General features: G+C 41.7%; 2 protein-coding genes across 7 annotated transcripts; both read left to right on the forward strand.

The window, feature by feature from the left end:
- Nucleotides 1-6,103: 6,103 nt before the first annotated feature.
- On the forward strand, nucleotides 6,104-16,010 carry LOC308106415 (tropomyosin alpha-1 chain-like). Of its 6 annotated transcripts, XM_080458122.1 has the most exons (10): nucleotides 6,104-6,458; nucleotides 6,885-7,010; nucleotides 9,517-9,650; nucleotides 10,855-10,972; nucleotides 11,189-11,259; nucleotides 11,383-11,458; nucleotides 11,552-11,614; nucleotides 11,804-11,873; nucleotides 12,471-12,549; nucleotides 12,916-13,617. In XM_080458122.1, the coding sequence occupies exons 1-10, from the start codon at nucleotides 6,345-6,347 to the stop codon at nucleotides 12,917-12,919; spliced, it is 855 nt and encodes a 284-aa protein (XP_080314248.1). In that variant the 5' UTR covers nucleotides 6,104-6,344; the 3' UTR covers nucleotides 12,920-13,617. The 6 variants fall into 6 exon arrangements, with proteins under 6 accessions (XP_080314248.1, XP_080314249.1, XP_080314250.1 ...); XM_080458123.1 differs by lacking the exons at nucleotides 12,471-12,549; nucleotides 12,916-13,617 and adding an exon at nucleotides 15,351-16,010 and having other exon boundaries at nucleotides 6,232-6,458; XM_080458124.1 differs by lacking the exons at nucleotides 12,471-12,549; nucleotides 12,916-13,617 and adding an exon at nucleotides 14,044-16,010 and having other exon boundaries at nucleotides 6,342-6,458.
- Nucleotides 16,011-17,788: 1,778 nt separating this feature from the next.
- On the forward strand, nucleotides 17,789-26,048 carry fbxo22 (F-box protein 22). The gene is made up of 7 exons (XM_080458117.1): nucleotides 17,789-18,377; nucleotides 18,698-18,830; nucleotides 19,587-19,674; nucleotides 20,987-21,085; nucleotides 22,679-22,831; nucleotides 22,908-23,073; nucleotides 23,954-26,048. The coding sequence occupies exons 1-7, from the start codon at nucleotides 18,247-18,249 to the stop codon at nucleotides 24,345-24,347; spliced, it is 1,164 nt and encodes a 387-aa protein (XP_080314243.1). The 5' UTR covers nucleotides 17,789-18,246; the 3' UTR covers nucleotides 24,348-26,048.
- Nucleotides 26,049-26,978: the final 930 nt, after the last annotated feature.

Consider the following 26,978-nt stretch of genomic DNA (forward strand, 5'->3'; position numbering starts at 1 on the left):
CAAGAGGAACAATGCGGTTTTCGTCCAGGTCGTGGAACACTGGACCAGCTCTATACCCTCCACCGGCTACTCGAGGGTTCATGGGAGTTCGCCCAATCAGTCCACATGTGTTTTGTGGACCTGGAGAAGGCGTTCGACTGTGTCCCTCGGGACGTCCTGTGGGGGGTGCTCCGGGAGTATGGAGTCCGGGACCCTTTGCTAAGGGCTGTCCGGTCCCTGTACGCCCGGAGCAGGAGTTTGGTTCGCATTGCCGGCAGTAAGTCGGACCTGTTCCCAGTGCACGTTGGCCTCCGGCAGGGCTGTCCTTTGTCACCGGTTCTGTTCATAACTTTTATGGACAGAATTTCTAGGCACAGCCAGGGACCGGAGGGGGTCTGGTTTGGGGACCGCAGGATCTCGTCTCTGCTTTTTGCAGACGATGTGGTCCTGGTGGCTTCATCAAACCTGGACCTTCAGCGTGCACTGGCGCGGTTTGCAGCCGAGTGTGACGCAACTGGGATGAGGATCAGCACCTCTAAATCCGAGGCCATGGTTCTCGACCGGAAAAAGGTGGCTTGCCCCCTTCAGGTCGGTGGAGAGCCCTTGTCCCAAGTGGAGGAGTTCAAGTATCTCGGGGTCTTGTTCACGAGTGGGGGGAAGATGGAGCGTGAGATCGACAGGCGGATCGGTGCAGCGTCTGCAGTCATGCGGTCGCTGTATCGGTCCGTCGTGGTGAAGAAGGAGCTAAGCCAAAAGGCGAGGCTCTCGATTTACCAGTCGATCTTCGTTCCTACCCTCACCTATGGTCATGAGCTTTGGGTCATGACCGAAAGAACGAGATCCCGGATACAAGCGGCTGAAATGAGTTTCCTCCGTAGAGTGGCTGGGCGCACCCTTAGAGATAGGGTGAGGAGCTCAGTCACCAGGGAGGAGCTCGGAGTAGAGCCGCTGCTCCTCCGCATCGAGAGGAGCCAGCTGAGGTGGCTTGGGCATCTGTTTCGGATGCCCCATGGACGCCTCCCTCGGGAGGTGTTCCGGGCATGTCCCTCCGGTAGGAGGCCTCGGGGCAGACCTAGGACACGCTGGAGAGACTATGTCTTTCGGCTGGCCTGGGAACGCCTCGGGGTCCCACCGGAGGAGCTGGAGGACGTGTCTGGGGCGAGGGAAGTCTGGGCTTCCTTGCTTAGACTGCTGCCCCCGCGACCCGGCCCCGGATAAGCGGAAGAAAATGGATGGATGGATGGATGGATATTAGGATTAACCATGTTAAGTCATCACAGATTAAATCATAATTTTTGTTGGAACTGGTATTTTTAAAAGCTTGTAGATCATTTGTTTCAAGTTGGTGTGTGAAAAAGCACATTGTGAATTTGTAAAGTAAGCACATGTCAAATGTAACATACACTATAAATGCTTTCACTGAAATGCAAGTTATTCAAAATTCTACTGAATTGCAAGAGTTAAATACTTGTCCTGAATTACTCTCCCTCACTTGCTCCATCTATCCATCCATCCACCTCCTATCCGTCTCCAACCAAGTGTTGTGGAGTGAAGAGGGCCCCGACAGGTCGCCAATCATCGTAGGGCAAACACAGAGAGACAGACAATCTCACGCCTACGGGCAATTTAGGGTATACTATTACCTCCAATACATGTCTTTGAACGATGGGAAGAAACCGGAGTGCGCAGAACGAATGTGCAAAGTACATAGAAATGTCCCAAAGCCAGAACTCAAACCGTCTCACTAGCTGTCAAGAAGTTTAACCAGTAACACTATACCACCACCACATAAATTAAACTGCAAGTTTTAGATGCTCTAGAGCATGTAGTGTAAATACAGAATTATATTGATCACAAACAAATATTAAAGTTAAACAAGCTAAACTGACCAACATGAATAATGATCAAAATCCTTGATCAACTCAAAAAGCTATTTAGAACCACATGTTGAGCTAAACTACCGCAGAGGACACTCAGGTCATGTCCTTTACATTGTGTGGGACATTTGTGGAATACACCAAGCTGGTATGAAATCAATTTATTTGCAAAACACCACCATGTCACTGATGCTTATTTCAACAGATATGTTGACTTCTAATGGATTTGTGCAACTATAAGTAAAATGGGTTTCTACTCGTGTTTGTTCATGTTGTGCTAAAGACATCTATTTACGTAATGATAGACGAAAGAGCAACTAGTGATAACGAGATAAAGCTTGAACAGTTTGCTGAATAAATAAATGCTAAAACACATTATTGTCTATGTGAGCCAGTCACATCCCTGATGCCTGTGGAGCAGCACTGACAGGATGGAGCATCACTACCCTCCGCTCTCTGCTCCCACTGAACAACAAGAGAGGTGGGTTCTGGTTGCTAAATATCTGTCAGTTTACTGTTGGAACAAGGTGGTATTTCTGAGTCAGCACTAAACCTGACGCTAAATTGAGTCTAAGCTATGAACTGAGTCCTGTGCTAAATCTGTCTGACACTAAAATTTGAGGAGGCAACGTCAATTACTGCGACACAGCTGCTCCCGGCGCTGCTTTTTAAGCCCGAAAACCCTTTTCCAATATTTCCTCATCAATTTTACTTTCATTCATTCAACTGCACACTCTTATCCAAGCAACAAAAATGTGAATCTCAGAAAGTGTTTTTTTTTTTTTTCTTGCTTATAGTGGACCTGACTTGTAATGAGAAACTTGTTCAGGCAGATTTGGCCAAGGAGAAGACTGCATCAACCCTGGCTAAAAGGACGAGGGCACTGAATTTAATGTGAACAAGCAGCTGATAGAAGACAGCTCATCCATTACTTTTATGTCCTATATCTAATTATAATAAAAGTCAGAAAGCAGCTACAGTTACTGGTGAGGGCAACATGATGCATAGCGAGACTACGGGTTTCATTCACTAAAGACAGTCGTAATCAATTTACAGTTACCCTTACTGACTTTGTGGCGCCACGGCCACAGTGTCCCGATTTAGTTTTTTTTTGCTTCACTTACATTTCAACTTTTCACTCTTTCTTTTTAACAACAGGGTCATTGTCAGGTTGGATGATCTCCTGTGTAACTCCAAAAATGACACATCAATGTACTCACCTCTGCACTGCAGCTATATTCACTCATCACATCGATATTTTTGCATGACCTCACATACAACCCATGAGCTTGCGAGTTGAGAGATAAAAGACTGCACGGGAGGAATGACAAGCATTATTCCTCCCAAATGCTTTAATTCGTTGGAAGTCGGAAGTGGAAAAATTCCAGTCTGGACATTAACAATGAAATAATCACTGTGCTCCCATTTTTGTCTGCGATCTCTTCACTCAGCTGTCCCAACACATCGAGGACGAACTGTTGAAACAGTGGCGCCTGGCATTCATCTTCTCAACCGACTGAACTGCAGAAACAAACTTGATCAAAGAGGACGTCACAAACTATGATGAACTGCATCGTGCCAGTAAAATCAAGACTGTGGAAATTTACGAGATCCGCCAACACAGCTTCACATGTGTCCTTGACTTGATTGTTACTGGGGCACATTCTCCCCTTTATGATGGCAACGGAGAATACAGAGGGTTACTTGGATTTTTGCTCGTTTGTCCTCAGTTTATCATTCCTGATGGAACGTATTATGCAGTGTCAAGTACACGCGTTATAGAAAATAAATAAATTGTCAAATCATTGTGGCTAATGATCAAGACCGATGTTATGCACTAATAGGGAATACAGAATTACAAATATTTGATTCAGCCACATGAATACATAAATGTTATCAAAAGACAGTTAAATCAAGAATATAAAAAACAATTAACTCCATTGTGTGACATCTATTTCTAAATATACAAGCTATATAGACAAAAGTTGCAAACTGACAAAAGAAATGCCTAAATCGCATTATTTATATATTCAAAATGTGTCTAAATGTGATATATTTCTCACTGGATTTTGATCAAATATTCTTGACATGTTTATATACTATTTAGAACTACTCCTTCAATATAGTTTGTCACTTGCAATTTAGATTGCTAAACATGCTTTTATTTTGTCTACAGCCACTTGCTCTGTGGGTGTTTTTTTTTTTTTTGCTCTGTGGGTGTTAAGATAAAATATGTTGCCATACTTCTTCATATGTGGTGACTGGGAGCAAGAGGGTTTTTTTCACCAAGGCAATAGTACAAAATAGAACCGTGTGGCAATTTATGAGAAGTCTAAAGCAGAGGTGTCCTGCTTTATTAATACACAGATCTAAATAATCCTACACAAGCAGCACATGTGGCCATTTGCCCAAAATAGTATTCAAAACTTGATTTTGTTTTAATTTGTATTATTACATTAAAACAGACACAAATTAATAATTTAATGCTATTACCTGGAAATAGAAAAATAAAACCCTGATAATCCAGAATCAAATGTATACTCTCAATCAAGAAAGCCATTCATTGTTGAACAGGTACAACGTGGTGATGTATGCCACTCTGTCTGTGTGCAGGGTGCGAGGGTGACATGGATTGCGCCACGAGCCTTCTGATCCCTACATATGACAGGCATGCCTGGCTGGCTGCTGAAGAGTCCACACAACACATGGCAGGATGACAACACAGTGACAGCTGACTGCACTAAAAAAAAAAGAAAAAAAAAAGAAAGCTTCACAGGAAGGATGTCAGGCCAGACCACCAAAAAAACAACACACGGGGGAGAGAAATAACTACACATGGGACAGTTTATTGCAAAGAGCCACTTCATGAAACCTAATCCTGGCAGAGTCTCACCAGCAGCACTTTGAATATTTTGTTGGATTATCTGCAGGGCACCAAATCAACAGGTTTTACATTTATCAAGCACTGTTCATCAAGGCTTATTTTAATGCTTACTCATTTGGGTTATTTGTTTTAAGAATTAATCTTCACAATGGAAGGAATGGCAGGTCATCTTAATGGAAAAAGGGCAAGTTGCCAAGTCAGGAGCCGGGGCCAACGATCGAATCCAGCAGGTGCTGTTTTATTGCAGTAAGATCCTGAAACATGCGCAGAAGAAACCTCAAGGAAAGCTGGATGGACTAGAAAAAAGAATGAACTCTTCTTCAGAGAGGAAGAGAAAAAATGTGTGCATTGTCAGACCGTCTGTTGTAAAAACTGAAACACAGCCTGCTTACAGAGTTTGAGTCGAAAGCTGCACAGTATGCTTCCGTACTATACTGTAGACTTTACTTCAACCAATAACCTTCCCTTAATTGAGTGATTTGTGGTTGATTCTGGTATATTACACAAGAATGGATTACTGTGGTCAATAGTAAGGTATTGTTACCCAACCAGGACCCATTCTTGGACTACATATTGTGTGTGACAGCTGCAACTGAGCCAGCGGCCTTGTGAACTGCCACAGAGGAGCCGTGAGGGGGCTGTTGAAATGCCAAAGCTTCTGTATCTTGCACAGCTCACACCACTGAGCCCACTGTCGCCCATTTGAGATACAACACTCTGGCATGTATTAGCTGAGAGAAGAGTTGGACAAGCTTGATGATATAACTCTACAGAGAGCAAAGCCTATCTGATTGCTGCTCGGATGTAAAACTATGTCGCGAGGGGGCTGCTGAAATGATCCCTTGGAAGACAAACAAGCCAGGCTGGCTAATGTGACACCCCTCACAGGGAGAAAACTTTCACACTGGCTCATCCTCTCACATATATGTATTATGTGTGAATAGCTTTAATGCATAAAATGGCATTATGATTATTAATTGCCAAGTGTGTCAATCAAAGTCTTAATTAAGTTGAGAAGAACAATTGTATAAACTGAAATCCCTTGATGTGGAGTTGAAAGTTGTAAACAGAACAGTCCTGCTATCGTTTTGAGATCAACTGATGCCTTTCTGCCATTTAGTCAATTTTAGCCTTATTGTATGGATTATCCTCAAAGTGATAATTGGGTCATTACGACCAACATGTTTGTCCCAAATATCCCCCTCAAAGAGCTACTTGTCAAGAGTCTTGACACTTAACGTCCTCTTGGAGGGTGTTAGAAATGGGAGTGGACCTCTTGGCGTGAGGAGGGAGTGTCCTCCTGACGCCCACATCCCATGTATAGTCATAGAAATAGTCAAATGTCCTGGAGCAACGAATCAGTGAGGAGACTCATAAAAAAGTGAGGTCCCACGTTGGCAAGCAGCTGCATTTGTTTCCAAAAAAGTATTGGGCATCCAGTAACTGCTCAGCCAAAATACATATTTGACTCACAACACACTGTGTGAGCTCGCACTCCAGCTTGGCGTTCCGTGTGGTTCAGACGCTCCGGTCCTTCCATTCAGTTTCTTTTGTTTTTGATTTGTGTGGAGACCCCCCCCCCCCCCCCCAATCACTAAACAGACATGGATGCCATCAAGAAGAAGATGCAGATGCTTAAGCTCGACAAGGAGAACGCCTTGGACAGAGCTGAGCAAGCCGAGTCAGACAAGAAAGCAGCAGAGGACAGAAGCAAACAGGTCGGCTTTTACTGGGAGACCCGCTGGGGCAGTTTTACGCACCGGTGCCGCTGAGCACAGTGCGCACAGCGTGCTTGACTCATCAATTATCCTTCCAGTGAGGATCAATATATTGGATATAATACGTTTAAAACAAAACTTTATAATAGCTTTAAAATTTGAAAATGTCGATGTTTATATTTTACTCATACATAGACTGCATGGAGTGATAACATTTCGATTGATTTGATGTGTACGTTTAAATAACGCACTGTGCGCCAGCCAAATGATCACATAAGAATAATATTGCATTTCTAGAAAAGCGGAACAATAAAGTGTGAATTCCCCTACTTTTGTTCTGATAGAACGAGATGTCAATTGATGCTGATGAGTCACAGACAATTATCTGCATGCCAATGACTTTTTTCTTATTTGTCTGTGCGCCAGCTTGAGGATGACCTGGTAGCACTGCAGAAGAAGCTGAAGTCAACTGAGGATGAGTTGGACAAGTACTCTGAAGCCCTGAAGGATGCCCAGGAGAAACTGGAGCTCGCTGAGAAGAAAGCCACAGATGTGAGTTGGGGGCTGAGCGAGCTGAAACCGAACACTCACTGTCCTAATGATTTGACCTTGAAACACCCCTTTGTCCTCTAAGGAAACTGAGACCCCGGCAGGCCTCATGGGTTTTCTCTTATGTTCAAGTTATGGAATAAAACAAAATAGGCTGCATAAAATGAATATATAAATAAGTTAATAATAGCTCATGTGCTGTATATGGTCATGCCACTGCTTACTGGCTTACCGGTAGCCTACATTCCAAAGTCATTTGGACAAATCTTTAGGACAAGTGTCTGATTTCACTGGGACATTTTACAAGCATATTTTGGCCTGTAAAATCATTAACAGATTTGCAGTCAGGCTGGTTTCAGTTGGCACTATGTGGTTGTGCCCAACTCGGATGAAATGACCAGTTTATTGATGTTGTTTCAAGTTACAGCAATTAAGAGTAATTGATTGCGTCACAAGTAGAAACAACGACTTCAGCAGCGTCAACATGTACATGACTAACAACAACAACTTTCCTGTGTGATAAAGAACGGGTTTTTTTTGGGGGGGGGGGGGGGGGTTCTTTTAAAGGTACAACTGCAGGCATAAAATTCAATAAAAACACATTCAAAATCCTAACTTCATGGTACCAATTTAGCTATTGTGTATTAATAAGTAATACTCAATTTGCGTTTGAATGCAAGCTTTTAGACACACAATAATATGTTTATGTTCCTTTGTGAACATTGTTGTTTCTATTACTGGACTTTACTATTCTTGAAAATGTTTGATTGTCTGAATTTATTGTAAATTGGAGCATTGTTTGAGGCAAAAGTTGTATAGAGTACTAAAACTGACATTTATTGTATATCATAACTGCTCTCAATTACAAAATAAACAAGTATCTTTGTTTAAAAAAAACACTGAAGTAACAGCACAATATACACTTCCCAAAGATTACTCATTTATTTGTATTGTTAAGAGCAGATATTATATTAAATGTACAATGTATAAAATGCACATATCTTACAGCAATCTCATAGCAAATTCCTGAGGCAAACATTAAAGCAAATATAAATAAAAAGAAGTAAGATTTTACATGTATTCTGTAGTAATTTATGATTTCTACAATGGAGGTTATCTGGTGTAAATTGTACATATGCGCGTGTGTGTGTGTGTGTGTGTGTGGATGGGGGGGGGGGGGGGGGGGGTAAATGCTGAAAAAAACCCAAAAGAAACATGTACCCAAAAATGCCACTTAATTACAGTAATGTGGATATTTGCAAATGTTTTCCTCAAATGGAAAACAAATGCATTTGCATCAGTGACGTTTGTAGGTTGATTAAGTAACATACATCAACGATAATGCGTAAATAAATGACGTTGATATAGATGCTTTGTGAATGAATACATGATGTTTGGAGATTTGATTTTGACAGGGTTGGCTCAAATTAACTGAAGGGGATGCGCCTCAAATATCTCAACCGTGATTTGGCGATACGGTGGCCAGAAAGTCCTAACAATGGACGTGAACATATTTTCAAATAGCGTTATCAACTATCACGATTCATAATATTTTTTTGGTGGATCAATTTGAGGCTAATCGCGTGAAATGAGTTACTTCCGGGGTTGGTGGCACATCCCAATCCTCATCAGGCTTGATTAAAGGCGGAGGGGGGCAGGGATCAAACGAGCCGCATCCTCCAGAGTGTGAGTCCGCGCGGAGGTGTACTGCACGGGGCCGGGACGAAACTCGCTCAGCTCAGGCAAACGGGACAACAATGGCCGGTGGGAGCTCCTTAGAAGCTGTCAAAAAGAAAATCAAGTCGCTGCAGGAGCAGGCCGATGTGGCGGAGGACCGGGCAGCGTTACTACAGCGGGAACTGAACCAGGAGAGGAGCGCGAGGGAAACAGTAAGCCGCTAATGACTTAAGGCAATTAGTGCCAAGGCTGCCGACGGCATTAGGCGTAAATCTGGTCAAAAAGCGTGGCTGCTAGGCCCAGACAGCGCCGCTTTATGCTCTCATACAGCTGCCCACCGGGCTGAAATGAGCCCTCTGTAGGGCGTGAGGGGGGGAGATGGGTCGATAAACGAGCACCTCCCGGCGCGTCCTGGATAAAGTGTAGGCTAAAACATTACAGCAGCACCACAGGTCCCCTGTGAGGAAACCTGCACCTCCAAAATGCTAAACTGTAGCCACATTTCAGGGCTAATTCAGTGTTGGGACAGCGGAACTTCTTCACATTTAGGTAGAGATTTCTAGTTTTAAGTTTGGAAACGAAGGCTGTCAACGCTGCTTGCAAAATAAACAATATATAACAAACGTATCAGACGAAGAGGAAACGCCATCACGACAGACACACACTGCATCCTGCACCCTGCACGTCCCCTCCCAGCCTGGCTCCTGACCCAGCCCAAGCTCTCCCCTGAGAGCACGTGTTGGCTGGAGAGCGACATGCAGCAGCAGCACACCTTGTTTTTGTGTCCTCGAGGAGCTTGATTTGACTCTTATGTGGTGTTGTCCTCCCCCAGGCTGAGGGTGATGTAGCCTCCCTGAACAGACGCATCCAGCTGGTTGAGGAGGAGTTGGACCGAGCCCAGGAGCGTCTGGCCACAGCTCTGACCAAGCTGGAGGAGGCCGAGAAGGCTGCTGATGAGAGTGAGAGGTGGGCATCTTGGAACTCTTGAGAGGCGTTGTGGGACATAAACTCTTCATGGACTTCGTGGTTGTGCTCGAGCCCCACTTCACCCATCTCATTCACACAATCCAAAAGGAGGGCAGAAAGGCAAAATTAAGCCTTGAATGCTCAATCAAATGCTAGGATTAGATCCCATGGTTTTCCACATGTTGGACCCAATAACATCACATTGTTCAGGCAAATGGATTTAATGACATTTAGTGGTTCCACCTGCTTCTTGCTAAACTTGTCTCAGTGCTGCCCCCAATGGTTGGAAGCTTTATATGTCACCACCTTACAGTAGTGCGCTGCATTTGTTGTCAAAGGCAGAGGAGACGGATATGTGTTACATGGAACTGTTAATTCTGGCATTTCTTATGTTTGGGAGGTGAAGTGGGACAACTTGTGTGTACCACACGTTTACAGCTTTTGTAAAATGGCTTGATTAAAAAAATTCAAGTCATTCAAATGTTGAGTGAGTACAGGACACAATGAAATCACAATGTAAAAATAGAACCTGATCTAAAAATTAATTAATATAAATGGTATACCTTTTAACCTCAATATCTCTCTTTGGATATTTCCCCATGTCATCAAGGTTAGTTCTGAGAATTTCCACTTGAAGGTCTAAAAAAAACCAAAACAATGATTGAGACAGACAATTTCTGCTTATGTCACAAGCTCAAGTAACCGTAACACCTTTTAATGTTTTCTTAGTGATGCATTAAACTGAATATGTCTCAATAATACCTAGCAGCAGGTTCAGATGGAATGGGGGCTAGTTGTGTTTTTCCATGCTGCTAAGGCAAGTATGTAAAGTTGCAACAAAGCCTCTCTATGATCTTATTTAATGGAGAAAAACTTTCCAAGTGTCTTATTTCGATCAATTATGCGTTTTGCAGGTTATTGATGCCGAAATAGAAATTGTGCCAGTATGACTTCATCCTGATTGGAACAGTTCATTCCTAACAATGAGGCGAATTACTGCATTTGTAAACTAACCAGTGATTGCTGTCCTTTTAATTTCAAAGCATCACAATCAACACGATGCATCTGGAGGAAGTGTGAGCTTTGTGTCTGGTAATCTTCAAATAGGGGTGGAATTTCCTGAGCTGACGAGAGACATGCTGCTGAAGTCTTGCACCTGTGGGAATCTTTCAAACTTACCTGTTGTGCTGTTCTCCTTCCCCAGAGGCATGAAGGTCATTGAGAACAGGGCGATGAAGGACGAGGAGAAGATGGAGCTGCAGGAGATCCAGTTGAAGGAGGCCAAACACATTGCAGAGGAGGCTGACCGCAAATACGAGGAGGTGAGTTTCTCAGCTGTTCTCTGAACTTTGAGCTGAGCGTTTTTCACATTCTTTCACTTGAATGTGACAGCTGGCATCTCTGGCTGTTTTCCGGGTGACGTATATTATTGTACCAAGTCGTAAATTATGACTTCAATTGCTGTTGGTGCATGGAGGAGCATCAGTGCAGAGTCTGAAGGGTTATGGCTCCACTAACCTTCTGTGTTGTGACTCCAGGTGGCCCGTAAGCTGGTGATCATTGAGAGTGATTTGGAACGTACAGAGGAGCGTGCCGAGCTCTCTGAGAGGTGAGAACTCTTCTGCTTGCAGATTCTTCCTTTACGGCACTTTATTGTCTTCCAATTAACTCGGTTTTCTTTTTTCGTATGTATTTCTTCTATGTGCTGTCCAACATTACAATAACTCTACAGCAAATGCTCTGAGCTTGAGGAGGAGCTGAAAACCGTTCAGAACAACCTGAAGTCTCTGGAGGCTCAGGCAGAGAAGGTAGGATGGCTTACTGCACTGTGTACAAACTCTGACATGCTTGACATTCTGTCCTGTCTTGAGTCTAACTGTGGCCCTTGAATGTGACCACAGTACTCGCAGAAGGAGGACAAGTACGAGGAGGAGATCAAGGTCCTGACAGACAAGCTGAAGGAGGTGAGTCGGCTTGACTGGGGAGCCTGTATCGAATTTTTATTACGCATTTTGTAAAGCTCAACTCATTAGATGAAGTAGATGTGCTGACTTTGTTTTCACAAAGAAGTCTTTAGTGTCCTGCTGTGCTGTGGTTAACGTCTAAACCTCTTAATGGCATTTGCTAATGTGTGATCATGTCTGCCCTCCCAGGCTGAGACCCGTGCCGAGTTCGCTGAGAGATCAGTCGCCAAGCTTGAGAAGACAATTGACGATCTTGAGGGTATGAATCTTCTCCATTTTCCACAAAATACAAGCATTTTTTTTGTCATTCAACAATTCAATGTGAAAAGTCTTATTTGAATATCCCGAGTCTTCTCGAAATGCAAAGTTTTCTTACTGATGTGATCAGAAAGGAGGAAAGACTTATTGCAGTGTAACCATGAGTGCAGCGTGCAGCCATTTAAATGGTCAGCAGGTTGTTAATAGTGCTCCGGCCAAATATTTGGCCTGCCGGTCGTCTACCAGGGAGATAAAAACAAAGCAGCGAAGTACAGGGGGCTGGCGTGATATTATTCATGTTGGCAGCAACATTTCTCACCACAGTGCAGTCTGGCATTCTGCTGTAGTGACTGTTCAAGGCCAGCGAGTCGCGAGCAGCCCCTCACAATGTCACGCCACGTGTGAAGCAGTTTCTCCGTGACTCCTCAGGAATCTGACACAATATCAGCAGCTGTTCGCGCACCTCCCACCTATTTCTGTCCTGCCTATTATTTCATCTGTTATTCATCGTGACTTTTCTTTCCCTGACGTTTTTTTCCCCCCCTTTTCTCGTTTTTAATTCCTTCACTGCACCTTGATGATAATTCACACACAATAGATGAGCTGTATGCCCAGAAACTGAAGTACAAGGCCATCAGCGAGGAGCTGGACCACGCCCTCAACGACATGACTTCCATGTAATAGACCACAGGCTTGTCTTTGCTGTGTGCATTTAGAGCTCAGACCTCCTAACTGCTTTCACAAGATAGAGCTCCCCCTGGTGGCATGTTTGAGTGCTGTGACTGTAACCTTTTCTAGAGTTATAGATTTCAAACGTTAACTGCTTGACTAAAATAGATTTAGCTCTCATTGTTTAGTTCTTTTGACTGTCTGAAAGCTAAATTGAAATCTTCTTGGACTGATAACCTAGTGGTAGTCTTAGTTTTCCCCCTTTACCCCTTCAGTGTTTCCCCTGCAGCATCCATTTGCTTCTGCACGTCATTCATCTTTCATTCCTTCGTTTGTTTCTTCCTCCGACACCCTTGTTCTTCTTTCGTTCACAGCTAAATCTTTACACCTTTCACTCCAGAAGCTGGTTGAGCGCCATCATTTCTCTCCTGTGCAGCACGGCCCAACTTTCTGTTTCCTTCTGTTTCCGCGTTTTCTTTACTGCACCCTGGGCCACCGCTGCCGGCACCCATATGTTCATCTCTCACACAGATCTCTGAGCCATATTGCTTTGTGTAAAATAAACATTCTTCCATCTGTGTCAGCCCCTTCCCTCCTTTCTGTTGCAATGTTCCTTTATGTCCATTGTCCTCATCTTTTTTCTTTTTTCTTTTTTTGGTATTTTTGTCTTTGTTTTAATTTATTGTTGAGTAGCTTTTTAATAAACTCTAAAGCTCCTCCAACATTTACTGTTCTTTTTCAGTTTGAGAGGACTGGTTTTTATAAATTAAAATTCATAATTAGTCTCAGGTTTCTTCTTGGTGAGCGTGACAGACGGCAGAAGCCATGAAAGGTTATCTGTAGTTTGTTTATTCAGTCAAATCTCCTAATTTGAGCAGGATTGAATGTCAGCAGGCGATTTAAATCTTGATTATGTTCCAATTAAAACTCTGTAGCCACAGCTAGTTTTCAAAGTATCGCTGAACTGAGAATAACAAGTGAATTAATTTAAGGTGCAGACAAACTTGATGTGGAGATGCACAAAGCAAAGCAATTTAATCCAAAGCTAAACTCCTGCACTTGTAGTTTATAAATTTAAAAAAAAAAAAAGTTTGGTTACAAAAGAAGCGCAGTGAAAAGTTCGAATGTGATTTGAGAACATGAACTTCAAGTTTGTAGCTTTTAAAGGACCATATTGGTAAGAGAGGTTTCTTTGTTTTAGTTGTCATTTGTGTCAACAGGTTTTGGACTCTTAATTAAATCTTAGATTATCAAATACAGATACAACTTTATGAAATAAAAGCTTTGTGAAGAATTATTTGTCAGCGTTAGACTTGGCTAACCAGAACAAAAAGGTAAAGATGGTTTGACATTTAGTAAATATGCACTCGATGGTTTTTCCCTCTAAAACGCATCCCAACTCTTGTAAAATTCAAAGTATCACTAACTCTTTTGTCTTCTTTACTAACCTGCCTTCTGTCTCTTTTCTCCCTTTTTGTCCGACCTGCTTTCTGATCGTCAAGATCATCTATACAAGCAGCTTGAGAAAAACCGGCTTCTGACCAATGAGCTGAGAGTAGCTTTAAACGAGGCGTAAACTGCAATGACTTCTTGTATGCTTTAATTTCCCTGAAAGTCAAATGTAAAGAAATATTGTTTGGAAAAAGACGACTGTCTGCAATAGCTACACAAGACAGCAGTGCTTTTAACAGAAGGGTGAACCAATGATATGAATGTTATGCATGCTTTCACAAACTGTTTAAGGTGGGTGCTCAGACAAACTCAGGTTAGTTAAAGGATGGATTTAGGTATGTTCTGTTATTTGCAGGGCTGTAGCACATGAATCCAGCTGTAGTCGTCATTATGCTGCTGCTCATGGAGTGAAGGCTGGGCGTGATTCTTGAAGCCCTCGGTTCGAGGTTTAAGAGAAAAAGCGGTGTCCAAATCTAGTTCACATTCCCTGAACTGGGTTTTGGGTTTTCACTTAAAAGTACTGTTTAGAAAATGGGAAAGAATCCTACAATGTGGGGTGTTGAGCTGGGCCGGGAACCAAACAAGCAGCGGCTTTGATTGCAGTGCAGATTGGAAATCTGGTTAGTTTATATCTGTAGCATCTGTAGCATGTAGTCGGCTTTGTGCAGCACTGAAGTTTGATTTGTTTAATCCTTGTCACAATCGCCACCTCTTGCACCCCCACTGATCCAGAAAGCCTTATATACAGAACACTGTCCTCACTTGAGTCGTACTAGTAGCACAGGAGGGAAATCTCTCATTTGCTGAGCATTGGAGCTAAAGTCACGCGTGTCCATTGACGGACGCGTTGGCTGAAACCTGTCTGTGCTGCATGTGTCAAAATGGAATGATGACACAGAAGGTTTTAGCTTTGTGGAGGCCAAATAATATTGGGTGTAATTGTGGAGGGAGATGATTGCAGTGAAATCACTTTCATATACATACCAACCTCAAACGTTTTGCAGCGTCAGAGGGCGCTAGGGATTTGTTGCTTCATTCAAATCGATTGCAAATTCTTTGCTCCTCGACTCAGCTCGTGCAGTCCAGACTACAGCCCTGTTCATAGCTTGAGTGTAACATTTACAATGTACTCTCACAAATGTGTGTCCTAATGGGATTGGGTTAAGGGGAATTGGGTCAATGTGAAATACTATAATTTGGGGATGTTTAAGGCTTTTTACTAACGTGTCTTTAACATGTGTACTTTGTAACGTTCAGCACTTGTTTCCCTGTTCTCCACTAAGGCTTTACGTAAACTCTGCACACTTCAGCACTGTTTGATTTTTGGCTTCTAACCGATGCAATGCTGTGTTAACAGATAAACTCACGCGTGCTAAAGAGGAGAACCTGAGCATAAAGCAGGTGTTGGATCAAACTCTAATGGAGATGGTTAACATTTGATCCACTTCTGCTCCCGTTCCTCAACCTACTCCCCTACACGGCTGCAGCAGATAACACGGCGGCTTCCGTTTGCCCCCCCCCCCTCTTGTTGTCTTGAAAACATGAGCTCCACTTAAGACCGAAGCTTTGGTGAGCCACAGTTCTACTGCACTGTTCATGTTCAATGGTTACTGTACATCTCCGTTCATCAATAGTCTCTTCATGTTTTGGGAATTTGCACATTTAGGGGTAAAATTGGCGCACATGTTCATCGTGAAGCCATAATTTAAGCCAAGGTTATATATAAGGGACTTTTATCATGTGTACTTTTGTAAAGTTGCTTGTGTCAATTTTCTCTGTATTGTAAGCCTTTATCCAGTGTCGGTGTTCATTCTCTTCCAGTTGAGCGAGGAAGGGATTCTTAGCACTGCTGCGAATGTACTTTGAGCCAAGAAATGCTTCTGTGCTGTACTCGCGTTTCCGACCTCTATGTAAACGTTTCTTTCCTAAAACTGATTCTTTTTTTTTTTTTTTTTTTTTTGGTCTCCCATTTTATCTTGGAACTGTTAAAAATTAAAAATGAATAAATAGCTCAATCAAACTGGTTGTTGTTGAAAATGTTTTTCAATTGTTGTGTACAGTGAGGGAGAAATGTGGGGAGACGTTTAGTAAAGACTGAAGACTCTGTACTATCACAATGCTATAGGGAAGTTTTTTTTGGGGGGATTTTAAAAAGGTCACAGTTTAGATCTCGATGCCAGGTTGCAAGAAAAGCTGCTGCCAAAGTAACTACTTTGCTGCTTATTACAGATTCTTTGGAATGAGTGGCGATATAAATGCCGTTCTTCCAAACAATGGCCTCTTTAGAGATTTACCAGTTTGACGGAACTTCACGTCCTTTCTTTGGTTTGGAGCTGTCCAAGGCATTTCTGTGAAGTGGAAAGTAGGAAATGCAGAAGTCACATTGAGTATAAAGGTGATCACCATAACTGAGCTATTGATATGCAGTGACTTCTGTTGAACTCGTCACGTGGATTCAATCCATGCCAAGAATTCCCTCAATTTGTTTTGTATGCAAAATCTTCAGCATTATTAATGGACTTATTGCAGTTCATCGTTCCACACATCTTGGGCCCCTAAACATGTATTATCTCTGCAAACTCGCCACTTTTTAAAGCGATAACATTGAATTGTCCATAACTTAAGGTCTCTTCTTAATAAGCTGGAGCTGAAGTAGGAGCGTAGCTTTTAGAGGTTCCAACAATAGTGAGCTGTAAAAGTTGCAGCGAAAAGTAAAGGTGCTCTTGCTTTTACAATTTGCTATCATCCAACGTTTGGAGCAACCTTGGCAAAATGACAAGGGAGTGACCTAAAACCAATAATAAATTCACCAACTTCTTTTTTGGCTGCAACGATCAGGGCTCACCCGGCCTCCTCTACCGTTATACCAAACCGTCTCCATGAGTCGTATCTGACCACATTTATTTGAACTGAAAGTGTGTCCGCCCTAATTAAAATAAGTTGTTTGTCCATCTCAAAAGTATAGCTGCTACTCCTCCATATTTAGAGCCAGTTGTGATGGTTTCGGCATGCGTTTGAGATGTCTCCGGGTCAGCTTTAGTTAGAGGTCTGCCACTCGCATCAGACCAGGAGATATCTTGCATCTCTCTCTAGACCTGTTTATTGTCGATACTAGAACCACGACCCCATGTGGACTAAGTGGTAGTAATGTGCACATCGACAGCAAAGTATCAATACTTCTCATACAGTGTACATCTGGTTTTGAATAAATTCTTAATATCAATTACTAATTTTAGATAAACCAGTCAATACATTAAGGTTAAAAGCTACAATGCAACGTCAATTCCAATACCTACTTGTTGGTATAAATAGTTACATGTGTGATTATTGGTGCTAATATGGCAGTAACAATGCACATACTTCTGATAGTCATATCAGGAATTATGATGTGCTCAGATGTTGGCTGCTAACAGTCATTGGAGATGAAATAAAGAATAAGGACATTCTTTGCACTTGTCTTTTTAATAGCTGTAATTTGGAGAGAATAATGCCAACTTTATTCTCTCACTACAAAAGCATAGGCTCATTGTCACACATCACACTTTGTACAAAGCATTAGTATGTCACTGTCAGCGATATCAGCTATAATTCTACTAATTCGATTGTCAAACCCTTCTCCAAATACACCTCACTAAATGCTGTTTTATTGGAATATTAAAATGGTGTGTTTACAGGTCTTGGTAAAAAATATCTGTTCCACAGCTACAGAGGGTGGAGCACATACTTATCTCCACACTGACTGTCTGTGTGTCAAAAGACTGACTTCAAAATCGTACTTCTTGTCTATAAAGCTTTGAATGGCCTTGGGCCGAAATACATCTCAGATTTATGAGTAGAATATGAAACACAGAAGTGACACACTTGCTTCTTTTAAATTGGGCCTTAAAACACTATCATTTGCTCACACCTTCCATTAAACAATACTTTTTGTTTTCTTTTTAACTTATTTCATTATCTCTGTCTTAAGGTTAATACTTAGTTATGCCTTTCTTAATTGCCTGGTTTTAATGCATTTCTTTTATTTCTTTGAAAAGCACTCTGACTGAATAGTGCTATATGAATAAAATTGTCTTGGTAAGTGAGAATATTGTTTTAAACATTAAAGGTGCTGTTTAGTTTTGTTTAAATTTTGCTTGTATTCGCTGTTCCCCTCCTCTCCGCAGGGGGGCAGTATCGCGCCCCGCCCCCACTGACAGAGGTGAAGGTTCGTGGCAGTGAAGCAGTGTTGGAGTCCCGCATACGGGGAGAGAAACATGAGTGAAAATCAAGATATTCTAGATTTTGTTCAGGACAGCAAAGCAGCGTACGTCCTCAGCAATGTCGCGGAAGTGGTTGAGAGGATTTTGACCTTCATACCGACCAAGTCACTTCTCCGGATCGCGAGGTAAGCAAAAGTGTGTGTGTGAAGTTGGCTAACATTCATGGCCGCTGTCCAGTGGAAGTGAAACTCTTTTCAGATAGTCTTGTTTCTGGTCACAGGACGGCTCGAGAGCGGCACAAAAAAACTAAACAAAACAAAAAAAACCTAGCATACCCACTTTGCTACAGATCCAGGCTGTGTTGCTTTCTAGTGTTCGGATTTCAGATAGACGTCTACCCGGAGAAGCTAATTGGTGGTCAGGTTTGACTTACAGTGTGTGTGTGTCTCTCTGTGTGTGTGTGTGTGTGTGTGTGTGTGTGTGTGTGTGTGTGTTCTCTCTGCAGTGTGTGCAGACTGTGGAGGAACTGCGCCCGCAGGGTGCTCCGGACCCAGCAGCACCTGACCTGGGTCTCAGCCACAGGTCCGTCCAGGACCAACGCTCATGTCCTCTGCGACGTCCTGGTGGAGGAAGTGGAGGTAAAACTAGCAACCATCATCATCATCATCATCAATAGGAAACAGCGTGTCGGAAACGTGGGGGTGGAGCCACACTAAAATGTGTCAGCATGGTGAAGAGTCATGGCCCAGATTAATGGCTTGTTATAAAGGAAATAACAACACAAGCTCATCTGGGAAAGTTTTGTCCTTTAAGTGCAGTCATGGGCAGAACACCTACATGTCTTTACACATTTCAGCCTAATTCTTTATTCTTCATGGTCAATTTGGTCCAGAAATACACAAAATAAATAAATCTATAGTTTAAATGTGGTTAATATTTCCTTGGATCATCATTTTTGTAAATGATCTTGCCTTAACAAAGTTCCTGACACTAACATGTCCCTAGTCCTCTTAACAACCTTTGGAATGCTGCTGTATTTGCATTGTTGCACTGATCATCAATATAAGGTGCTGTTCCTGCTATAAACTGTGCAATACTGTTTATATTGCTGTATTTAATCCATTCTATATGATCTTATTTGTCTTTTTATTCATTTTATTTTGCTATATACTGTGACCTGGGAAACTGTGTCATTCTTATCACTTCACGTGGTTTGATTGACAATAAAATGAGTGACTCATGGGCCCCACTCGGCTCTCTTTTCCCATGATTGACCTAAATTAACCAACAAAACCTGGGGATTTATTCCAAAATTCAAGAAAACCTGATTGCAACTATGTACTATGCTTATGTTACTGTTTTAACATGTTCACTCTGCCTCTGATTCATTACAGAAAGTCTTTCTCCTGCCGAAAACAGTTTTGGCAATGGTAGACAGTGAGTCCTTTAATGGACAAACTTTTCGCTACTTACAGAACAAAGGTTGGTATTACTCAAAACTGCACTTACACACTTGATCCTGTTGTTTATTTTTTACCGTGCATATGAAAATGTCCAACAGAGAACTCGTCTGTCTCATATGAGTTGATGTGATTTCATGACCAGTATGAGGGGGAATAGTTAAAAGAACCAAACAGTTAGAATAATTGAAATGCATGGATATATTGGGGGATTAGTTGAGCCCTTGGAATCACTGCTGTACAGGCACATCTGTTGGTTACTTTGCTTGCATATCTTGTCATCTAAATTAATGTAAACAAACTCCCACAAATTAAATATTCATATAGTTTTTTTTCATTAATCATTAATGTTGTAATTGCTGCCAAAATCTTTTGTAACCTTCATATTGCTGAAAGTAAATCAACTTGGATGGTTTCATGATTTCAAATCTTTTCTCGCGTCACGTGCAGCAAAAATGTTTTCACATTCTAATTTATGTATTATTGAAATGTGTCTTTTTTTCTTTTCTCTTTTAAAATGGAAGCCGTTACTTATCTGTTATCCGCATGTCAGCAGCATTATTAAAGCAGAAGCCTCGTGTTGTATGTATGCTTGTACGAGATGCAGTGGGGCACCTGCTTGTAATGAACAAAAGGTTTTGTTGGCATGAAAACATCTGGGATAGGGTTCGCGAAACATTATTTGATAGAAGTTGCTGTTTAACGTCTGATTGAAAGGTTTCTTTTAGTTGTCGTTAATGGGAAACGTCGTATGACCTCCACGTTGCCGTGGTTACTCATAATCTGATGTGGAGCAGATGTTAATCATTTCACCACAACGGCCTGTTTATCTCAAATAACAAAAAAAAAATTGTTTTAATTTGACTTTTATACAGGAAGTCCACAGGGAAAAACGTAAATACTTAAACTATTAGAATGATAGACGAGGATTGGATCCTTCTTGTTTTTATTAATGGCTGTCATAACTGGCTATTTTCTGTCTGCTGATAAAAGAATAAAAATGACAGTATTGACAGACTGGTTCAAGTTGATATTCATCTGTTATATTTGTGCCCAGATATTTTAGTTATGTAGCCTGGAAGTGGTTCCTGGTTTTACTGGAGATTGGAGTCAGTGTTGCTGTTTTCTGCTGCGCCACGATGCGCCAGACTGAATCCAAGATCATGAGTCTGTCAGTTACTTGTTCTTTTTGCTGCCAAAAATACTTGTCTCACACCTGTCCTCTAATTTCTCAAATAGTTTGGAAAAGGTGAAAGCTGTACACTGTAGTAGACTGAAGTGACCCTTTTCAGTGACATGTTCTTTCTTTCTTTTTTCTCTGCACCACACTGAAGCAAAGAGGAATCGTCACAGTTTGGACTCGGCTGAAAGTCTGAACCTCCTTTTCCCCAAAGGCTGTGACCTCATGGGCATTGCCACCCCCGGCATAGTCTGTAAGTGCTTCCTTTTTTGTGTTCGTATTTATTATTTTATATTGACGACAGGTTTTCTCCTCAACCCAAACGAAGCTAAAAACGAGACGCTATGGGAAATAAGCGTACATTGTACAGATTTCCAAAAATTCTGTCAAGACACATTGGCACAAAAGTGTGTTGTTGTCGTGTTTGACGTACTGCAGTGTTTTGAAAGTTGAAACTGGGAGAGAAATGGCTCACCTTTCAGCAGACGGAGTCATACATTAGTCCTTGCTGCTGATTCCTAGTTGGAAAGCAGCGCTGGTGGCGGGCATCTCTCTGCCTCCCCTCTGATAGATTGCCTAGTCAGCCTGGTGCTGTGCTCCCAATTTCTCCATATAATCACAACCCTCAGGAGCAGTGACTCTCCATCAGCCATGTTCCCTTTCCTCAAGATGATGACTTATCAAGCTCCCATCGTCTGTCAGGCTTAATGGCAGCCTCGGCTGTTTGTGATAACACTCACAATTTGTGATATTGCAGATGAAGGTCACCACGAGGTCATCATACACATCTAATCCAGCTAAATTAAATCTTTAATAGGATGGGGTAGAGGCGATGGTTATAGATTGTAATAGATTTTCTAAATGGCCCGAAGGGCCACTAATCATTTAGATACGTTGGCAGGGGGGCTGTAATTACATCATAAAGTTATTTTTTTCCTTGATGATCTTTTATGAATATCATAATCTATAACACACTGATGGATAGCGATGAACGACGTCATATTTTTCCTGTTTCATGTACAATAAACAGCTTTTCCCTGGTGTGCAACATCCTTTATAGCTTCTAATGTTTCATGCATATTAAACATTAGTGTGTTTTATACCTTTTATTTAAGCGTGTTCTTGTTTTCCACGGCAGGGCAGCCTGTTTTACCCAGTGTCACATCCACCGGGGTAAAATACCGCTGATGATGTTGAATCATAGTTCTTTTTTTTGTTAAGTATTCTTTAATTGCATCTTATTGTTAATTTACTGACAAAGTTATTGCATAGTTCAAAAATTAAAAAACTATTTTCAGTACAGCATAATTTTTGAGGTGAACCGTAGAACAAACATCTTCACTAGCCACCAGAGGGCGACTCCTACAAAGTCTGTCTAATCATCCATCTTCCATTCCAATTCGATTGAACTCGGGGATGTAGGTTTGCTGGGGTGGATAACGGCTGACTCTGGGTGGAAGGCAGGGTGCACCCTGGACAGGTTTCCTCGCCAAACATTGAAATCCAGATAATTTGCACACTCAGGTTAACTTCAAATTGTCCATAACAGTTACGCACGCACAGGGGGAACATGTGCACCTCACATCGAAAGACCTCCACACAGGCTCTTCTTATCTGAAGTGCAAAATTAAAACATAGTTGCTCTGATATGGTCTTCCTTGTTTATTGAAGAAATGAAGCGGCCTAAAGCTCTGGCCTGTGGTGTGTTTGTTTCAGTGACGGCTTGGCCTTAATTTAAAGTCTCGGATTGTTTTCACATAACAAACCTGCTGTATTATTTATTGTGTTTCCAGTATAACGGGTAGTTTTTGAAGACGGTGTCATGATTGTCATTTTTTTTACACAGTGACACCCAGCGGCTCCTGTTCCAACCTTCCTCAGGAGATCCAGGAAGGTGAGGCTGGCTTTGCAGTCATGTTCCCGAACACTGAGGGCATCCACATCAAGCCCTTCCACCTCTGTAAGAAGACCATCTCTCCCTCTGCACTGAAAGAAGCAGGTCAGTAAGGCTCTTTAAAACTCATTCCTCAAGTGTTTTGAGGTTTTTTTTTTCATTTGATGTACTTCCATTTCAGGACTGGTCGACAACCCCGAGCTGCGTGTGGTCCTTCTGTTTTTCTATGAGGCTTATAAATCCGGAGGCGCAAACTTCCTCACGCAGGTACTCGAACCGCTGGCCAAGAGCAAAGCGCTGATCGCCGGAGGGTTGGTGGAAAGCGTCTTCCCTCCTCTCAGACACTGGTAAGAGTTCACATCCTGCAGGAGAAGAAAGATTGTTGTTTTGGTCAACTTTGGTTGAAATGAAGTCCCCAAGAAACAAATATTGATCCGTTTCTGAGAAACAAAAGTAAAACTCACTTCAAAATGAAATAGTAAAGCAGGTTTGCTCCAGACGTAAACTAGAATTTTAATCAGCCAACCACACTGTGCTCCACACACTCCTGCACGTTGGGAAAGGCGCTTGAAAATTCAACCGCACATCTTTATTTGATTACAAAAGTAAAATCAGATTAGCACACCGATGAAGATATCCTTGAACAATGAAGCCATTAACACAAGATAAAACATTAGGAAATAAATGGAACTGTCATTCCCACCAAGTTGACGCTGACATGTTTGGCATGCGCACTCATAACTACAACAGTTTATATTTCCAAATGTCAGAGGGCTCAGTTCTTACATGCTATAATTCCCCAATCACAGGCAAGAATTCACCGGTTTGTCACCCAAATATTACCTGACTGTCTCAGTATTGTCAAAACACTTATTAATATTGAACTACCAGATATTTAAGTTTTCTTGGATATAGACTAAAAACAAACTCAAATGATTTTCTGACAATTCTAAAGTTATAAAGTTGAAATAAATCTAGGCGTTGTAGTCTAGTCTGGGGTTCTGATGTGGCACCAAAAAAAAAAAAAAATGTAAAAAGTGATTGCTTCCAGTATTCCCACCACGACCTCATGTGAACTAAGTAGGGGAAAATAGATGGATGCACTTCCAAATAATATACCCTTAGTTATTTTTCAGTCGACTTTGTGCCTCAGCTTCAGAGCTAAATTGTCACTATACACCCAACAGTTTGAAATGCTCACCCTCTCCACCATCTCACACTGTCCAGCTGTAGCCCTGGTGCGTATGGCGTGTGTGGCCTTGCCCTGAGCGGCCCTAAAGTGCAGGGGGCGTCCGTGCTCTTGGACCAAGACGTCACCAATGCAAAGGCAGCCGAAGCCGCCATCAGACGGCTGAAGGCAGCCAAGATTCCTGAGAGAAACACCCTGGGCTTCATGTTCGCCTGCGTGGGAAGAGGCCTGAACTACTACAACAACCAGCCCAACGTAGAGGCAGACGCCTTTCACAAGGTCTTCCCCAACACGCCGCTCTTTGGCCTGTTCGGCAACGGCGAGATCGGCTGCGACCGGATCATTAAGGATGACTACACGCTGTGTGACACTGACACAGACAGCCTGCAGCACGAGTATACTACTGTCATGACCCTGGTCCATTTCGGCTGACCCTCCTGCAGTAACCGACTGACAGGAGAACAGACCACCCACCGTGCCCTGGTTTACAGCCGCAGTCGGGAACAACAAACGGCGTGAGAGTTACTCACATTACAGCTCAGAATATTGCGACTTAGCAGCCTTTCTGCCTTTCGAAAGCAGGAAACCGATCCATTCAGCCATCAGTGGAACGGCAATATTTTGGGAGGTGATGTCCTTTGGAGACGGTGTGTGACCACAGCTCCATGTTAAACACAATGAGGTTTGATGAACTTCTCTTGTATCATAAGTCTGTATATATCTTTACCAAATGCGACCAACATTTCCGACACATCTTTCCCTATGACACCAACCTCTTGGGTGGGTAAACGTTAGCTATTGTTACAGGTGATCCAGTACAGGTACTTTGTTCCATTTAAGTCAAAGGAGTGTTTTTCTACCACAGAATCGAGGTCATCTTGATTTTGAATGCTCTTCCTTCTTTTGTAGATTTTACATATTCGTCTTGTAATGGAAAAAAAAAGTTAAACAATGTTTATTTCTGCAAATTAAGCCCTATGAGAAGTGTTCAGTGTGAGTGTCGTATTACATATATTTGTTTATCGTTTGGCTCTATAACACTGTCATATTGACTACCTATCTCCAACTCTTGATGGTTCGTCTCCTCTTGCAACGGAAAAGACCGGGTGGCTGCCTTGTTGCTCGCTGGTCATCAGAGAATTTCCTTTCCTTTAGTGTTATTGCCTCTTGTTTTTACAACTTTAGGAGGCAAATTTGGTTTGAAATATTTGAAAAAGCATCTACAATATGAAGAAAAAGTCATCCAACTTTGAAGTTTGTCCTATTATTTGTAATAGAAGCTGTAGAATATTTGAAAATATTGTACCTAGTTGCACATTTGAAAGACTTTTCAGAAGTTTAGCCTCTGAAATGTAAATTAATGCCTTTTATGTCAATCTCCCTGCCCTTTACTACCCTGATATCTGGATATCCTGATGACACAATGGTGCAATTTCTGCTATATAATGTATGTTTCTGTTGTAATTCTGTTGCAATTATATGTTGAAAAATGCTGATATTCTCTTCAGCTTTTCTGTAACAAGATTTGTAGCAAGAATGGATGTTTTTACCAATGCTTAAAGAAAGAGATCTTCTGTCAATAGTATTTCCTCCTTTGTATTGTAATACAAATATTTGCTCTGAATGGGTTTCAGGAGAAAAAAAATTCACTATTTTAAATTAGTTGGGTTTTCTTTCTGAACACATTTATTTCGGTGTTGATGCACTTTTCTACATGTGCCAAATCATATCTGTTCTGCTCATCATCTAAATAAATTACAAGCATTCGATATTCATGTCTGGATTTTTAACTTTACATTGATATCGTTTCCTTACCCTCCCTGGATCATCTTTGCTATTCGCTCCTGGAACAGCAAGCGCATACAGTGAAACTCAGACCACAATAGAAATGTCAAAACCTTCTGTTATGGGCAGAGATTTCAAAGTGAGTTTGGAAAGTAATCGGAATATTATAGTGTAATATGTTGGCCTATTATATGTATGAATCTTGTTCAAATTTATTTATTTGGGATTGTGAAATGTACTGGAAAATTGTGTGTAACTGGCCACTGTTACATTGCTTCAGTTGTTCTCAATTACAAGTAAAAGTACTGTTTGGAGAAAATGCTCAAGTAAAAGTACAATCTACTCTTCTAAACCCCACTCAAAGCATTAACATATGTACTTTTCCACTAGTTGATATTTCATAGTCCATATTCATCCCAATTTATCCACATAATTACTACATTTGAAGCAACATTCCTAGACAAACTGGTGTATCTAAAGCTAGGCGTTGGCAAGTATTTTTTGAAGTATTTTTTGCTACGATGATACAATTATTAGTTTACAGACATACAGATCAAATGGTTTGAACGTTATTTCATATTGTCACCTAAAAGTATTTTATTATTAAATATTGGAATTATTAATTATACAATTATTAATTCCACCTCTGCTTCATACTTCATCAAAATAGGATTGATCTGGGAAGAGTTGGTGCTTACAACCTGCTGTCAATAAGGAAACTTCAATGTTTTTTTTATATTGAAACATTTGGGATTATATGATATATCATATATAATATGAAGGTACTATGTAGTGTTATGATAAATCGATCAGATATGGTGACCCACAATGACAACCGCCATTGCTATCTCCTCCTATAGGAGGTATAATAGAATATTTAAATGTGATAATCATAAATGGCACTGACCCCATATTGTCTGAACACGTCATTTCACGCAGCTTCTGTTTTGAAATAGACTGTGACACACCGTAGTGCTCAGTGTAAACACGCACCATGAAACACTGACCGTGTTATTTTTCCAGGTGGGGGGAATGTCCCGACCGCAGTACTTTTAGTTATTAGCGCACACCCTGAAATCTGCGCTTCAGCCTATGATATCCTCAGCAGCCCACGTACAGGCGTGTTTGAATAAAGGAAGACGCGTCTCACGTTGATTGATGTGCGCTTTAACCATCGACTGGCTAAATCCTGATGAATGACAATCGGTTTAGCCAATTGCTGTGGAGGCAATTTATATTCCCATAGAATCTGTATTTTGGGAAACCATAAAGAACGCT

The sequence above is a fragment of the Lipophrys pholis genome (assembly GCF_963383615.2).
Source record: "Lipophrys pholis genome assembly, chromosome: 2".
Lineage (NCBI taxonomy): Eukaryota > Metazoa > Chordata > Actinopteri > Blenniiformes > Blenniidae > Lipophrys > Lipophrys pholis.

Bases quoted from the DNA above. Each gene is read 5' to 3' on its own strand.
- LOC308106415 (XM_080458122.1), top strand. From the start codon at position 6,345: ATGGATGCCATCAAGAAGAAGATGCAGATGCTTAAGCTCGACAAGGAG. The intron at 6,459-6,884 runs GTCGGCTTTTAC...TCTGTGCGCCAG, and splicing joins CAGAGGACAGAAGCAAACAG to CTTGAGGATGACCTGGTAGC. The intron at 11,260-11,382 runs GTGAGAACTCTT...ATAACTCTACAG, and splicing joins CGTGCCGAGCTCTCTGAGAG to CAAATGCTCTGAGCTTGAGG.
- fbxo22 (XM_080458117.1), top strand. From the start codon at position 18,247: ATGAGTGAAAATCAAGATATTCTAGATTTTGTTCAGGACAGCAAAGCA. The intron at 21,086-22,678 runs GTAAGTGCTTCC...TTTTTTACACAG, and splicing joins TGCCACCCCCGGCATAGTCT to TGACACCCAGCGGCTCCTGT. The intron at 23,074-23,953 runs GTAAGAGTTCAC...CACACTGTCCAG, and splicing joins TTCCCTCCTCTCAGACACTG to CTGTAGCCCTGGTGCGTATG.